The sequence below is a fragment of the Hypanus sabinus genome, chromosome 21, assembly GCF_030144855.1.
Source record: "Hypanus sabinus isolate sHypSab1 chromosome 21, sHypSab1.hap1, whole genome shotgun sequence".
Classification (NCBI taxonomy): domain Eukaryota; kingdom Metazoa; phylum Chordata; class Chondrichthyes; order Myliobatiformes; family Dasyatidae; genus Hypanus; species Hypanus sabinus.
The window spans coordinates 53,400,299-53,414,831 of NC_082726.1; the positions used below are offsets into that span (position 1 = coordinate 53,400,299).

General features: G+C 39.0%; 1 protein-coding gene across 3 annotated transcripts in view; it reads right to left on the reverse strand.

Moving 5' to 3' along the window:
- Positions 1-135: 135 nt before the first annotated feature.
- kcnma1a (potassium large conductance calcium-activated channel, subfamily M, alpha member 1a) overlaps positions 136-14,533 on the reverse strand; it is a 924,908-nt gene continuing 910,510 nt past the window's right edge. For all 3 annotated transcript variants that reach the window (XM_059946553.1, XM_059946552.1, XM_059946549.1), the window contains one exon: positions 136-2,105. In XM_059946553.1, coding sequence (XP_059802536.1) covers positions 1,954-2,105 — 152 coding nt within the window. In that variant the 3' untranslated portion in view covers positions 136-1,953. The remainder of the gene's footprint in view (positions 2,106-14,533) is intronic.

Genomic DNA, 14,533 nt, shown 5'->3' on the forward strand with positions numbered 1-14,533 from the left:
CTTTTTTTATGTTCTCAAGTCAATGCAGAATTCCGGGAAGAGGAGAAAATACCATGACTTCCTTAATCCAGTGTTGGTGTCCTGACACTCAATAGAGAAAATGCAAAGAACTCACAACATTATTTCATTGGACACAAATACAACAGTTTTAATTTGAGAAAAGATACAAAATGAAACCATGTACAATATATGTACAAACTCTTTTTGTACAAGACAAAATATTATCACCAGATATCAGATATGACATTGCCAGGTCAGTCAAGTCTGAGCACCGCCATATTCACCTTCCCTAATTTCCTAGCGAAAGGAAACTCATTTAAAAAAATTGCAAACCAAAAGTAAAAATTAAGGAGGATGCAGGAGCCTTTTCAGTGATTCTCCGTCTGCACAGCAAGACTGTGGGGAGTACTTGAGCAACAAGAACGACACAGAGTTCAGGAATGAAATTTAAAGAAAGAAAGTTGTGCAAATGCAAAACCTAAAACATGCCAAATAATGATAAAGATGCATATTTTATCGGTAAGAGCAGTAAAGTTAGCTTTTCATTTTTGTTGGGCTTTAATCCACTTAATTCCCAACATCAGGCAGCATAAAAAAGTCAAACTTGAATGGTAGATGCTGAAGATTAAAACAGGTTAGCAAGCTTTCCTTATTAACAATCCAATTAATAGTATTATATTTTATTCACAATTCTTTCACTCTACTGCCTACAAAATATAACAACAAAGTAATCACAATTCGAAAATCACTCCAGAACAAGGTGTTATCTGGTTGCAGTATGAATGTGTTCAGTGTTGCAGTCACAGAACAGACAGTGAAGCTGAGATATAAATTTACCTAAAGACTGAATCTAAACTTGTGGGATCATCACAGCAAGATGTGGGTACGAAGAGTGAGGGTGCCCGCTGTGTTTCCTTTCCTCTCCCTTTATGTGAGTCTGCAGGAGTCTTTGTCAGCTGCCTTCTGGTGATGGCTATCAGCTCTATGAGGGGGTGAGGGGTGTGGTGGGCTGACAATCTAAGAGTTAGACACTGAGTTTATCAGGGTCAGTAAGTGCAGCTTTAGATTATGAACTAGGTTAAGATTCTAGGCAAGCTTACTTTGGTTTGTCAACTGCAATATTGTTTTCTACATCACTGAATTAACATTAATATCTTCTCCTCCCAGAATATACTGCAATGTACAATTTATTCTATAATATTAACTAATTTGTGTCCCAAAATTCCCATTTTAAAAGAATTCAAAAACCGAGAAGATGGTTGATGATGACAGTAAAATAGCACTTGGCTTGTGATGTTCTCTTCCACAGGAGACTGTATGGCCAAAACCCTTCAGAATCTTAGCCAAGCAGGGAAAAGTAATTCAGGGATGGAAAACTGAATAATGGGTGGTGACATATTGTTGAACAATTTGTAACACAGGACTTGCTCTATGCTCTATCTGAACACAGGACAGATAACAGCTTATATTCTGAAAGCATTCACATGCTAGTCATCAGACCACAATGGAAGCCTCACTGTAGAAGTATACTAGCTTTATTGTTTTGTTTATTGAGGGATTGTGTACATTTAACTAATAATTTATTTTTTTCTTGCGAACTTCATCCTCCGAAGGGAAACAAAATCCGAGTCTGGTCACAGAAAGAAAGAAGTTACAAAGTAGGAAACGACAAAGTTTTGCGTTATAAAATAAAGACCTTCTAATCTTAACTGGCCATAATATTCAGTCTGCATCGATTGTCTTCAAGTTATCAGTGAAACCATTCAATAAAACCTGTGATTCCATGCTGGACAAGCAGATAATGTTCAACAACAGAGAGCTGCTGTTTCTAGGTGGAGTGACATATATAATCCTTCAACTGCTGTTACGCCAAGGTCCATGGAGTGTCAAAGCCAGCATCCGGTTAAAGGTGCTTCACTAGGTCTCCCTCTCAGTTTAGAGTTTGTACAGGTATCAACATTCGTCTTCTACCTCTCTTATGGGTGGGATCAAACTGCTGGTGGATTTGTACTGATTGATTTGATTAGCCATGTGACCGCTCAGTGGTTTTATCTGAATGTTCCTGGGGAAGGCGTTATCAGTTTCATCTGTAAACCATTTCTTTTCTGCAGCGAGAGCGAGGAGTCACAGGTGAGTGAGGGAGCAAGGAGGGAAAAGAGAGAGAAACATTATGGTTAGTCGTGTGGGCTGGAGGAGAAAAGGTGTTAACACTGTTACATGTTTGACAGATTGCAAAATCGGAATTCATGAGATGTTCCCTCCTCCACTGTGATCCTGACTGATTAAGTGGTTTAAATTATTCCCTGTGACAGAATGATAAAGTTACAATCTGTTCTGACATGATCCACAGGTTGCCAGCATTCTACAGTGTCCATCCACATTCATCTTCACGTCAAACAGACATTTTTTTTTTGGTAGCTGTAATTCAATGGAACTTTTAAAGTAATCAAAAAACCTGAATTATTGATGGGGTTTTTATGTGGAGGGCTCCCAGTGGACCAGAGTTGGAAAGAGAGAGGAAGAACAGTGCTTTCTTTCAGGTTCGGATGGCAGCCGTCCCTAAACTGGTTCAATTGCTTTGAAACTCTAGGCTTATGGCTCAGAGGTATTGTAAGTGTAAAATAAAATCAAAGCAGTAAAAGACTGACTACCTTTTGACGTTACAACATTTGTGAAAACCAGTAACAATATGATGTCTTGTTTGATATCGAGATTGTTCAGTTTAACAGGCAATTTTTTTCTTTCTTATTTTATCTTCTACCTTTACAAGCCTGCTACTGTAGACTTGGTGGAACAGGGCAGGCTCAGAAACTTATACCATGCTTAGCTTGAGCTTTCATCCTTGCTCTTAGATGGAGTACCTTGCCTTTCTGCAGTGTCCCATTACTGTGATAGATAAAAGGCAAGCTGACTGCTGACTGACTGCTTGAGTGAGGCAAGTTGAAGTGAAAGAGCACTCCAGGATTCAAGCACAAGACTTTCTCAATAGTGATTTGATTGTGTGGGTGCAGCATTTTAAGCTCCCCAAGTCTCTCACCAGTGGAGAATGCTGCGCTGGCAGAATCAGGCCTTTGAGCAGCTGTGAAATCACAATTAAACTAACAAAAATCAAAGGCACTGCAGGTGATGGAAATCTGAAATAAAAAGACTCAGAAAGTCAGGCAGCATCTGTGGAAAGAAAAACAGAGCTAACGTTTCATCAGAACAGTCTCCAACCTGAAACGTTTACTCTGTCTGTTACCTGAATTAAGCAAGAAATAGAAGAATATTGGGTACAAATATACCCAAAATGCCGGAAGAACTCAGCAGGTTAGGCAGCATCTATGGAACGAAATAAATAGTCGACTTTTCAGGCCAAGACCCTTCGTCTCTTGATTGTCGATTCCATAATCCCTTTCCATATTTGCTGCCTAACCTGCTGAATTCCTCCATTTTGTGTGTGCTACTCTGGATTTCCAGCATCTGCAGAATCTTTTGTGCTTATCGGTACTAATATATACTCTGTTGGTCATGATAGAAAGTTGAGATCTTTGGGATGGAATCTTTGACTCACATCCACTCTTTCTCATTGTGTCACCTTGCTTTACGAGACTATTAAATGGTTCCCTACTATGATAAGATCCTCCAAAAGGATCACAACCTTGTCATGGTTTGGAGGCTTGCATGCCTCAATAACCCTGTTACGTTGGCTGGAGTCAGGACTTTGTGCTTTGGCTCTGGGTAAGGACACCTATGCCAAACAGGTCAAACAGTTGTCCACTGGTCCATCCAGGTTTGGGGGTTCAGCTCTGGGCTAACAAACCTAACTGATAAAACAAAGTTGCTACCAAAACAGCTACGATGCCTCTACTTCTGAGTGCAACGATATTCCTGGGACTCCACCTGGAATTTGCATAACTGACAGTAGTGAAAACTGAGCTACTGACATATGAAGGAAGCCCTGAAACCCACAAAAGATGGAGGACCTTCGTTGCTGCCCTAAACACCAGCAGTGTAATGGGCAGTAAGTAAGTATGATAAGATCGACTCTTGACCTCACAATCTACTTGTTTACCTACACTACACTTTCTCTGTAGCTATTACACTTTTGCTGCATTGTTACTGTGTTACCTTGTTCTACTCCAGTGTACTGAGTAACGATTTGTTCTTCAAGACATACTTTTTTCACTGTATCTCAGAATATGTGGCAATAATAAACCAATTGCATTTCCAATACAGCTTGCTAACAAAAGAGTTCTGTTCTATACAGGGACAGTCTCATATACATTCTTTTTAAAGTGTGTAGCTGTAGATTTTTATTTCTAGAGCTGAACTCTTCTCCATCAACATAGTTTCCCACCAAAATTTTCCTGTAAAACCAGACATCCTTGAAACCTGACATGTGAGTGCAACGCTTTCTAACCAATGTTGGCACTTTCATTTCACGCACCTTATCCATGATCAGACAGTTGAAAGATCATGTTCTACAACTCGGGTAGTGGAATAAAACAATTATTTATAATAAACACAAGATATTCTGCAGCTGCTTGAAATCCAGAGCAGTGCACACAAAACGCTTAAGGACCTTGGCAGGTCAGGCAACGTCTATGGTGAGGAATAAACAGTCTGTCTTCTATGAATCTAAATCCTTTCAAAAGTTGCAAAGCCCAGGTATAGACAGCAATGATGTTATCCTTCTGGACTTGCAGCCAGATGCAGCCTGTTCTGTTCCACAGACTGTCAGTGATTGATGTGGATATTGATGTTCAGCCAATAGTCACTGGCAGGTTTCGCCAACAGTGTCTCACTTTCACAAATCCTGTGACAGGTGTCGAGCTTTGGGGGAGGTGTGTACAACCAACTAACACATTTGTCACCAAAGGTCTTTTTCTTTCATAGATTATCGAACATCTGGGAATTGGAATAGGTTAAACATGATAACCTCAGGCCATTGAGAAGGAACTGCTGATGTGTTAAAAATGCTAAGAGAAGAAGGTGACTTAGGTACAGATTTGAGCAGATTAATGACTAAGTGTGCCCTTCCCGAAAAATGAATTCTCCTACACACATACACTCACACCACATGCACATGCATGTACAGAAACATACCACATGTACACTTACACACACAACATGCACATACATATGTGGCACATGTACACTCTCTCTTGTGCCACATGTATGGACACACACACACACACACACACACACACACACACACGTTCAAGGGCAGCTTCTATCCTACTGTTATCAAATTATTGAATAGACCTCTTGTATGATAAGGTGGCCTCTTGAACTCACAATCTACCTTGTTATGATCTTGCACACAATCGTTGACTTGCACTGCACGTTTTCGGTAGCTTTTACACTTTGTTCTGCATCGTTATTGTTTTAACTTACTTTAGCTCAATGCACTGTGTAATGATTTGATTTGTACAAAACAGCTTTTTGCTGTATCTCAGTAAATATGACAACAAAAACTAATGCACGCACACACTCTCGCACACACATACACACACTCACTTTCTCACACTCACATGCTCTCACACACACACACACACACACACACACAAAATCTCTCTCTCTCATGTGCACACAGAACTGACAGTGTTTGTTAAAAGTTGAGATCACTATGCAAATAGATCGGGATTAATGAATAGCAAGTTTGGCCTGAAGTGATTGGGGGTGTTACTGGACTGCAGGGCAGAGTACAGTGGTGAACAGCAGTCATAAGGAAAGTGGCAGACTGATGTAACTTTGTTTCCAACTATATCTGGTCATTGGCCCTCACACCTCTGGGTAACAGATGAAACTTCAAACTTGTTTGAAGATAGTTTTGGTTATTATTATTGTTTGGTAAAATTGCTGATTTTAAAACACAGACAACTTCTGGTTTCTGCAATAAACTAAATTGGTAAAGACCTGTACATTCAAGGTTTTGCTTACCACCACTGAATCATATGATTCACTGGAATATGAAATGAAGTTACACAAATAAGAATATTCGGTCAATAGTCCACATATTTTTGGGAGCCTGTATTTTAGAAACAAAATCTATGATTGACATCATAAAAGAGTATTAAAATTCCTGAATTTTAAGCAGGCCATCATTACAGTAGCCTGTGAAAAATTCAACGGCTGCTTTTATTGTTTTGGGGTGTGATATCAAAGAATGAATCGGAGAAGTTTGGCTCCAACTGCAGGTGATGAAGGGTTGCTGGTACAAAGAAATGCTCCCTGAAGCTGAATAATTCTGTGTTTGTAGCTATGTGTAAGTATTTTCCAAAGATCCTCGGCTGCACAGCAGGAAGCAAAGAATTCAAAGAATGTTTTGGGATGCTCATGTTATTGATCTTACTCTAGATTAATAAACTCTGATCAATAAAAAGAAGTTTACAACAGGAGAAAGACTTTAGGATGTAAAGTAGTGCAAGCAAATCCTCTTCAATACATGTCTCGTACATGATTCAGGGCATCAGGCCAATGTTCTGATCAGAGTTAGGAGTCTTTGCCAATTAAAGTTATGGAGTCATAGAGCACAGCAGCATATAAAAAGGCCCTTCAGTCCAAACAGACTGTGGTGAACTGTTATCTTGCCTAATCCCTCGACTTACAACTGGACCATAACCATCCATGCCCTTCCAATCCATGTAGTTATCCAAACTTACCTTAAATACTGCAATCGAACCCACATCCACACTCACACCACTCTCTGAGTGAAAACGTTCCCCCTCAGTTTCACTTAAATAATTCACCTTTTGCCCTTAACCCATAACTTCTAGTTGTAGTCTCACCTGACCTCAATGTTAAAGGCCTGCTTGCATTTACCCTATCTATATACCTCACAATTTTGGATAACTTTATCAAATTTACCCCCATTCTCCTACACCAGAGAAAAAAAGTAGAAACATATTCAACCTTTCCTTAGAACTCAGGTCCTTCAATCCTGACAACATTTTTTTTGAGGTGAAAATCTAGTAAGAGTCTGCTACACTTCTAGAGTGGGTGGTGGGCAGTTGAGTTTTAAACATCCTTCATACCCAACATGCATAGAAGGAACCAGGCATATTTTGGGCAAAACTTCATCTTCTCAGGATGACTAGTATTGATGGAAAGTAGCCTCCATTCTTTGGGTGCCAACTGTTTCTGTGGTCAATAGAATCAGTGTTTCCAAAACTAAAGTGAGTGGTTGGCAGCAAGTGGGTAGTTGAAGGCAGTTGACCAAACATCTACTAATTACAAAAGTACTCAAATCAGTTGTTAAGAAGATAAGGGAAAAGTGTGAAGGCCATAATCTGATCAAGTAAAGTCAACATGGCTTCACAAATGTGTTAGAATTCTTTGAGAAAGCTTCAAGGCAAGTAGATAAATGGGGACCAGTAGATGCAATGTATCTAGGCTTCCAAAAGCCTCTCAACATGTAAGTTTACTTTGTTACAAGTCAGTGACCATCTGAGCAGATAATCCAGTGCCCTTAGATCAAGGATTAGCTAACCAGAAGGAAATGGGGATAAAGGGATAGTTTTCAGATTAACAACCATCAACCGATGAGAAACTATAGAGTCAGTGCAGAGACTACTACTGTTTGTAATCTGAATGTTTACAGGAAGGAAGTGAATGCACTATAGCTTAATTTGCAGATGGGAATAGAAAGATATTGGCAGTTTAAATCAATGGATAAAGAGTTGGTAATTGGAGTATAATGTGGGAAATATGAAAGAGATCATATTTATTATTATTACTATCTGTTTTTGTATTTGCACATTTTGGTTTTTGCACGCTATTTGTTGTCAGTCTGTGTGTGTAGCTTTTCATTCATTCTATTTCTTTGTACTTATTGTGTTTTGCTTAGTAATTCTTTGTTTTACTGTGAATGTCTGCAAGAAAATGAATCCCAAGGTAGTATTTGGTGACATATACATACTTTGATAATAAATTTACTTCGAACTCAGAGATCATTTTTAAAGGAAAACCAGTGAAATATTATTTAAATGATGAGAAGCTGCAGAAAGCTGAAGTGTAAAGGATTTGGGGTTATATGTGATTCATAGGAAGCAAGCCAACATCTTTAAATTTTATGTCAGATTTTTGGTGTCTACAGTTATTTGGATCAAATAGAGTCAGTACTCATTTTGGAAGGTATTGGATACAAATCTAGCGGTTTGCATGATGCTACTACAGCTCGGGACATTGGAGTTTTGAGTTCAATTCTGGCGCTGCCTCTAAAGAGTTTGTATGTTCTCTCTGTGACCGAATGGGTTTTCTCTCAGTGCTCTGGTTTCCTCCCACAGTCCAAAATTGTACTGTTTAGTAGGTTAATTGGTGATTATAAATTATCCTGGGATTGGCTAGTGTTAAGTAGGTGGGTTTGTTGGGCTAGAAGGGCCTTTTCCACACTGTACCTCTAAGTATGTGAATAAATAAGTTAAAAGATACAACTAATTTAAAAGGCTAGTGGGAAGTGACTTTATTTCAAGTGGGTCAGAATATAAATATAGTCAAGGACCCTACAACTGCATAAAGAATTAGTGAGGACGCATCAGGAATACTGTAAACAGTTTCAGGGTTACAAAGCATAGAATCAGGCCCTTCAGCCCATTGAGTCCATGCTAATGCAAAATTCCTATTATATCAGTTTTTCTCTGACCACATTTTTTGTTCTCCAGAGATTCTCCTCAACTACTCCCATATTCTACTGCTCTCTACATGTCAGTCAAAATTTGCAAAGATCAATTAACCTACCAACATGCATATCATTTAATGAAAAATATATTGTCATTGATGACAGTTCAGAGAAAGGTATGGGGATTGGAGGAATTGCTTACTGTAAGAAGATGAACAAGTTGTGACTCTACTCATTGCAGATTAGAAAAATCAGAGGTGATCTTTTTGGAACATGAGCTTCTTAGAAAATTTAAGAGAGTAAATGCTGGGAGAATGTTTCTCGATGTGAGAGCCTAGGACCAGAGCAGATGGTTTAAGAATAAAGGGATCCCTAATTAAGATTAAGGTGTCTTCCTTCAAAAGTTTGTTCCGATTCTTTGCCTGAGAATGCTGAATCCTATATAGTTATATAGTTTACTCCTTATCTATAAAGAAATAAGGATTAAGAGGAGAGCATAGGAAAATGGCATTGAGGAAATTTGGAACAGCCTTGAAATAGAGGTGGAGCAGGCTGTAGGGATTGAATGGCCGACTCCTTTTCTTTTTTTCATTCATTCAGGGCACGTGGGCTTTGCAAGTGGACTGAGCCAGCATTTAACTACTTATTCCTAATTGCCCTTGAGAAGGTAGTGTGACCTGCCTCTTTAATGCATTAGACCATTTGGTCCATTGAGTCTGCTTTAGCATTCAAACATGGCAATTTCTTTTCCCTCTCAATTCCATTCTCCTGCATTCTTTTGATACCTTACTAATCAACAACCCATCAACCTTTCCTTTAAAAGCACCCAGTGATGTGGCTTTCACAGCTAACTGTGGCAATGAAATCCACAGATTCTCCATGCTCTGGCTAAAGAAATTCCTTCCCATCTCTGTAAACCACTGTTGTCCTTGAGGCACGAGTGTACCCACAATTTTGTTAGGGAGGGAGTTCGAAGATCTTGATCCTTTGACAGTGAAGGAACGTTGAAGATTTCCAAGGGAGAGTGGTGTGTAACTACGAGAGGATCTCCCAAGTGGTGGCATTTCCATAGTTTTGCTGCCCTTGTCTTTTTAGTGGGAAGAAGTGGTGTATTTGGAAGATGTTGTCTCAGAAGTCTAGGTGAGGAGCTGCTTCTGTAAACTGCTGCTATTGTGAATCAGTGGTGGTGCTTATCAAGCAAGCTGTTATGTTCATACTCTTCCAGGCAGGGGAGAGCATGCCATCGCACTCCTGACTTAAAGAGTAAAGGGATGAGTTACTTGTCAGAGGATTCTGAGCATCTGGCCTGCATTGTTCAGTTGAACTTCATGACTAGTGTTGAAGCTGGACTCATCCAGGCAAGTGGAAAACATTCCAACCCTTTCCTGACTTGAGCCTTGGAGATGGGGGACAGCCCTTTAGGGAATTACTTGCTTCTGGATTCTTAGTTACTAAGTTGCTTTTGTTGCCACATTATGTATATGGCTACCCAAGTACATTTGCTGGTCAGTCGTAACCCCCAGGATATAGATGGTGGGATCCACAGTGGTGGTAATCCCATTGAGAATCAAGGAATGATCTTCTCTTGCTGAACATTAGAGTTATAGAGTATCACAGCACGGAAGAAGGCCCTTTGGCCCAACTGATCCATGTCAACCACATCAGTCCCAGTTTCCCATATTCAGCCCATAACCCTGCAAGCTCTTCCCTTCCACGTAATCATTCAAATGCCTCTTGAATGTTGGACCAACCTTATATTTCTTAAGATGTGAACCAAAAGGTAGAAATTAATTTTTTTTTCATATATGAAAAACCTTCTTCATGGAGCACGTAGAAAGACCCAGGTAAGGTCGATAAGGTAGGTTTTATCTCAAGGAAGTTTTAACTGTTTATTTTTACACAGATGCTGCCTGATCTGCTGAGTTTTTACAGCATTTTATGTTTTCATTTAAGATTGCCTGCATCTGCAGCATGCTTTTTAAAATTTTCTTAGGAAAGGTAGGGATGAGCATCAGTTGTTGTTACACAGGGGCAGAACTGTGTCATGTTATCCCATATGGCTGATGTTAGTCAGTGGATGAAAGCTAATGAGATTGGTTTGTAGAGAGTTCCATTAGCATCAAATTTCTGTGTGTGTGTGTGGTGGTTTTGCATTTCACCAGAGCCTCAGTTACAACAGGAAAAAAACAAGCCAACTTTCAGGCCTCAGTAATCAAGCAGAAAATTATAAGCAGATCAAAGAATCCCACAGGGCTCTTAAATAACCTGAAGTTTCATAATTTTATAGCCAATCATCTAATGTTTTCATTTCTTCGAACCATAGCTTTCACACAAGATGATAAAGTAGCAACTGGCAGGAAACAATTTAAGAGGGGGATTTTTTTTTACCATAAACAGCTTTGACAGCAACAATCTCATGACATTACTTTCCATCAATGCAGGGAACTATCTGGACATGTTTATAATTCCTTTCATTTTACCAAGTGCTTTGAATGTTCAAAATAATGGTTCCTATTTTGCAGAATATCTACGTTTATGTATGTTTCCCGAAAGATCTCCTAACTGGTTAACTTTATACATTGTTGTGTAATAAAATTGTGTGTAAAGTTCATAATTTAAAGTTTTCCTGATGGCACAGGCGGGCGATAGATTAGGAATTCTTGTGATTTAACTTTCCACCTATTTATACGTAATTGTTCAGTGAATTTTTCAGCAATTATGAAGCAGTTGTTTCTGCATTTTTCTTTATTTTCTGTAGCAGGTGTCATGCCACCTGAAAATGGCTCTTTTATAGGATACTTGTTATCTCTGGAATTTGTGTTATCTCTAGTCCGAGTATGAGACAAGCACAACTGCGTTTTCCTTTGCCTTTCTTATCTATTTTATGCTCTTGTTATATTTAATACAATTGCCAGCAATAAGTTTTATGCCTCAATTCGCAATATGTTTAATGTCTCATTCTTGACGTCTGAAGAACCTTTGGATCACAAAAGCATCAGGATAGAAACAGGTAGACGGCACCTATTTCTCTGCGTCATTAAACTTGTATTCGTGTTTGTGGATTTGAGGAGTGCTGTGTTGGTAAACAGGGTTCCTCTTCCATTTAAGGTTTCAACTACAAGAAAAGGGTTGAGGGTGCCACAGTCTGGCTGAAAGCACGTGCTTAAGATAACATAATTTTTCAGACAATACTTCATCATCAGGTCAAATGGGAGGAGATTTAATTCCTCATACATTGTTTATAGTTAACTCACAACATCAGTAATACTATCCATTGAGGGAGAACTTAATAGCTCTTTCCTGTACCTTATATAACCTTTAGAATGATTTGTTTCATGGTTTATGTGTCCCGTTACAAGTAGAATGACAGAGGATTTTACGTTCAATACTACAATGAACTTATTTAATATTACATCTATTAGACAGGTTAATTGTTATTTCTAGTTTCAGTATTAGATGACCATGACTCAAACCCATGATGAAGGACTCTCACTGCTTGCTTGCAGCACCTGGGAGATGAACAAATTTATTGAATTTCCTGCTGTTCCCTGAGTGATATTGTCTGGAGCAGCTGAAAGCATCATTGGATGAACTGTAGTAAAAATTATTTTTTTAATTTAAGGAAGTTAACGGCCAAAAACCGAAAGCAGAAAAGAGTTGGACAAAGTCCAAGCCAAGTGTTATAACAACTAAATTAAGGCAGGCTTCAATTTTATAGCCCAGTAATTGTAGAATACTGAGCAAGTTGAAATTCCACGGGCCTAATGTGTATTGCATTAATGTAAGATACACGGTTGGCCAGTTATAAAGTGGCATCTGCACTGGACTGCGAACTGAGTGGTCCTGGGTTTGAATCTGGCCAGCTCCTTGCAAATTCTCCATCCATGGTGGTCTTAGCATTGAGCTAGCAACTCTACCTCTAAATAACTGAGAAATGCTAATGAAACAGCAAGGTTGCTGCCTGATGTGCCACAAGTGTGGAGAGGAACAGCAGACAAGATGTACAATGAAATCTTCTTTGCCACAGAGCAAGAGTGCAGATCAAGTTGCATATAGGACAGGATATTTAGAAGATGAGAGAAAATAGAAAGGTAGCAATGCTGAAATTTAGAAAATAAGAAGATGAATTGGACAGGCAAGGAAGATTATATCTGGAGAAGTTTTCTCAGCTGGTGAATATTTTCATTTTTCTTGTCCAGGAATGCAGAGAAATATATGGAAATTAATGGGAAATCTTTAAATACTTCACGCGTATGTATTTTACAGACCACGTGTGAACTGTTTATGGTAAGAATTGTGGAAAAGACACGAAAAGGACTTGGCCATTTGGCTATAGTATGTGGTTCACCCTTCAGTCTGCAATGGACTGAAGCTATGCTTCAAGTACATTTTTTTCTCTCAATAACAAAGCCTGTTCAAAAAGGTGTTGACTTAAGGTAGCTGTGCTAAGAGCAAAAAAGATACTTGATGAATAATCAAGGAAAGTTGTCACAGCACTGAATGGTGCAGGAAACGGAGAAGGTGTGCTCTGTGAATCTGTAATGTCACATCAGTAAAAGGAAACTATAGTTCACTTAGGATTCCATTAATGCAAAAGTTATTGAGCTGATAATGGGAAGAAGACTTTGAGTATGACCCATAAACAGCAGCCACATAATGGTTAATCGAAAGGAAGGTACTGAGGGTAACTTTTTGAAGTCTATATGAGTAGAGTCAGTTTTGAAGTTGAAAGCTGAAATCCTTTCCATTGTTTTATGTTAGAGGTCAATGAAAAATGTAGCATGAGAGCAGATTTCAAGCAATATTACCTTGAACAACCAATGAACAACAAATGGAAGGTGATCAAAAGCAAGGAATTGTACGTTGAATTAGATGTGAAATTCCAAATAGTTTATTTGTTTTAGTATCAACTGCACTTTCCACAACTATAGGAAGTTCAGACATTTATAGATCAGGCTAGAAGTTGGGAAGAAGTTTAAACTAATTTTTTTGGAGTAGAATATGTCACCAAATTCTGAAGAAAGGAAATGAGACAATAGGAAAGTTCAGCAGCAGTGGAATTGGGAGAATAGAGAAGCTGAGCACCAGAGATGTTTTTGGATGTGTTCTGTTGGAACAGAAGTAAGAATAGGGAACATTATGGCTGAATTGAATGGAAGCAGTGAGCCACCAGGTCCAGCTTGATCCTTGGGATAGTCACCCTCCAATATATCACGTTCCAACCCCATTTGGCTACTTGAGAGAAAAATTTATTGTTCAGAGTATGTAGTAAGCAATAGATTACGTTGGAGAGAGTCCAGAAGTCATGAGAATGATACTGGGAATGAAAGGGTTAATGCATGAGGAGTATGTGATGGCTCTGGGCCTGAGAAGAATAATAGAGGATTTCATTGAGCCCTATTGAATATTGAAAAGCTTGGATAGAGTGGATGTGGAGAGGATGTTCCTGATAGTGGGAGAGTCTAGGACCAGAGAGCACAGCCTCAGAATACAAGGATGCCCCCTTAGGACAGATAGGAGGAGGAATTACTTTCACTAGAGGGTGAGAAATCTGTGGAATTCATTGCCACAGATAGCTGTGGGGGCCAAGTCATTGAGTATATTTAAATTGGATATTGATTATTAAGGGTTTTAAAGGAAGCAGAGAACTGGGGTTGAGGGGAATAATAAATCAGCCATTGTGATGGGTGGATTAGCCTAATTCTGCTCCTGTGTCTTATGGGGTCTTATACTATCTGTGACTTCAATATTCATTTGCAAAGCAAATGCAAATGTACTTTGACAAAGCTAGCAAAATAAATTGTAAAGCAGAACATTGCTGAGGGTCAAGTAAGTAGATGTGAACAATGCATTTGACTGGGATGGAATGAGTGTACACTTTTACAATCATGTACCTAAATGAGCGCAGGCCTCCTTGATGACTAATTGGAT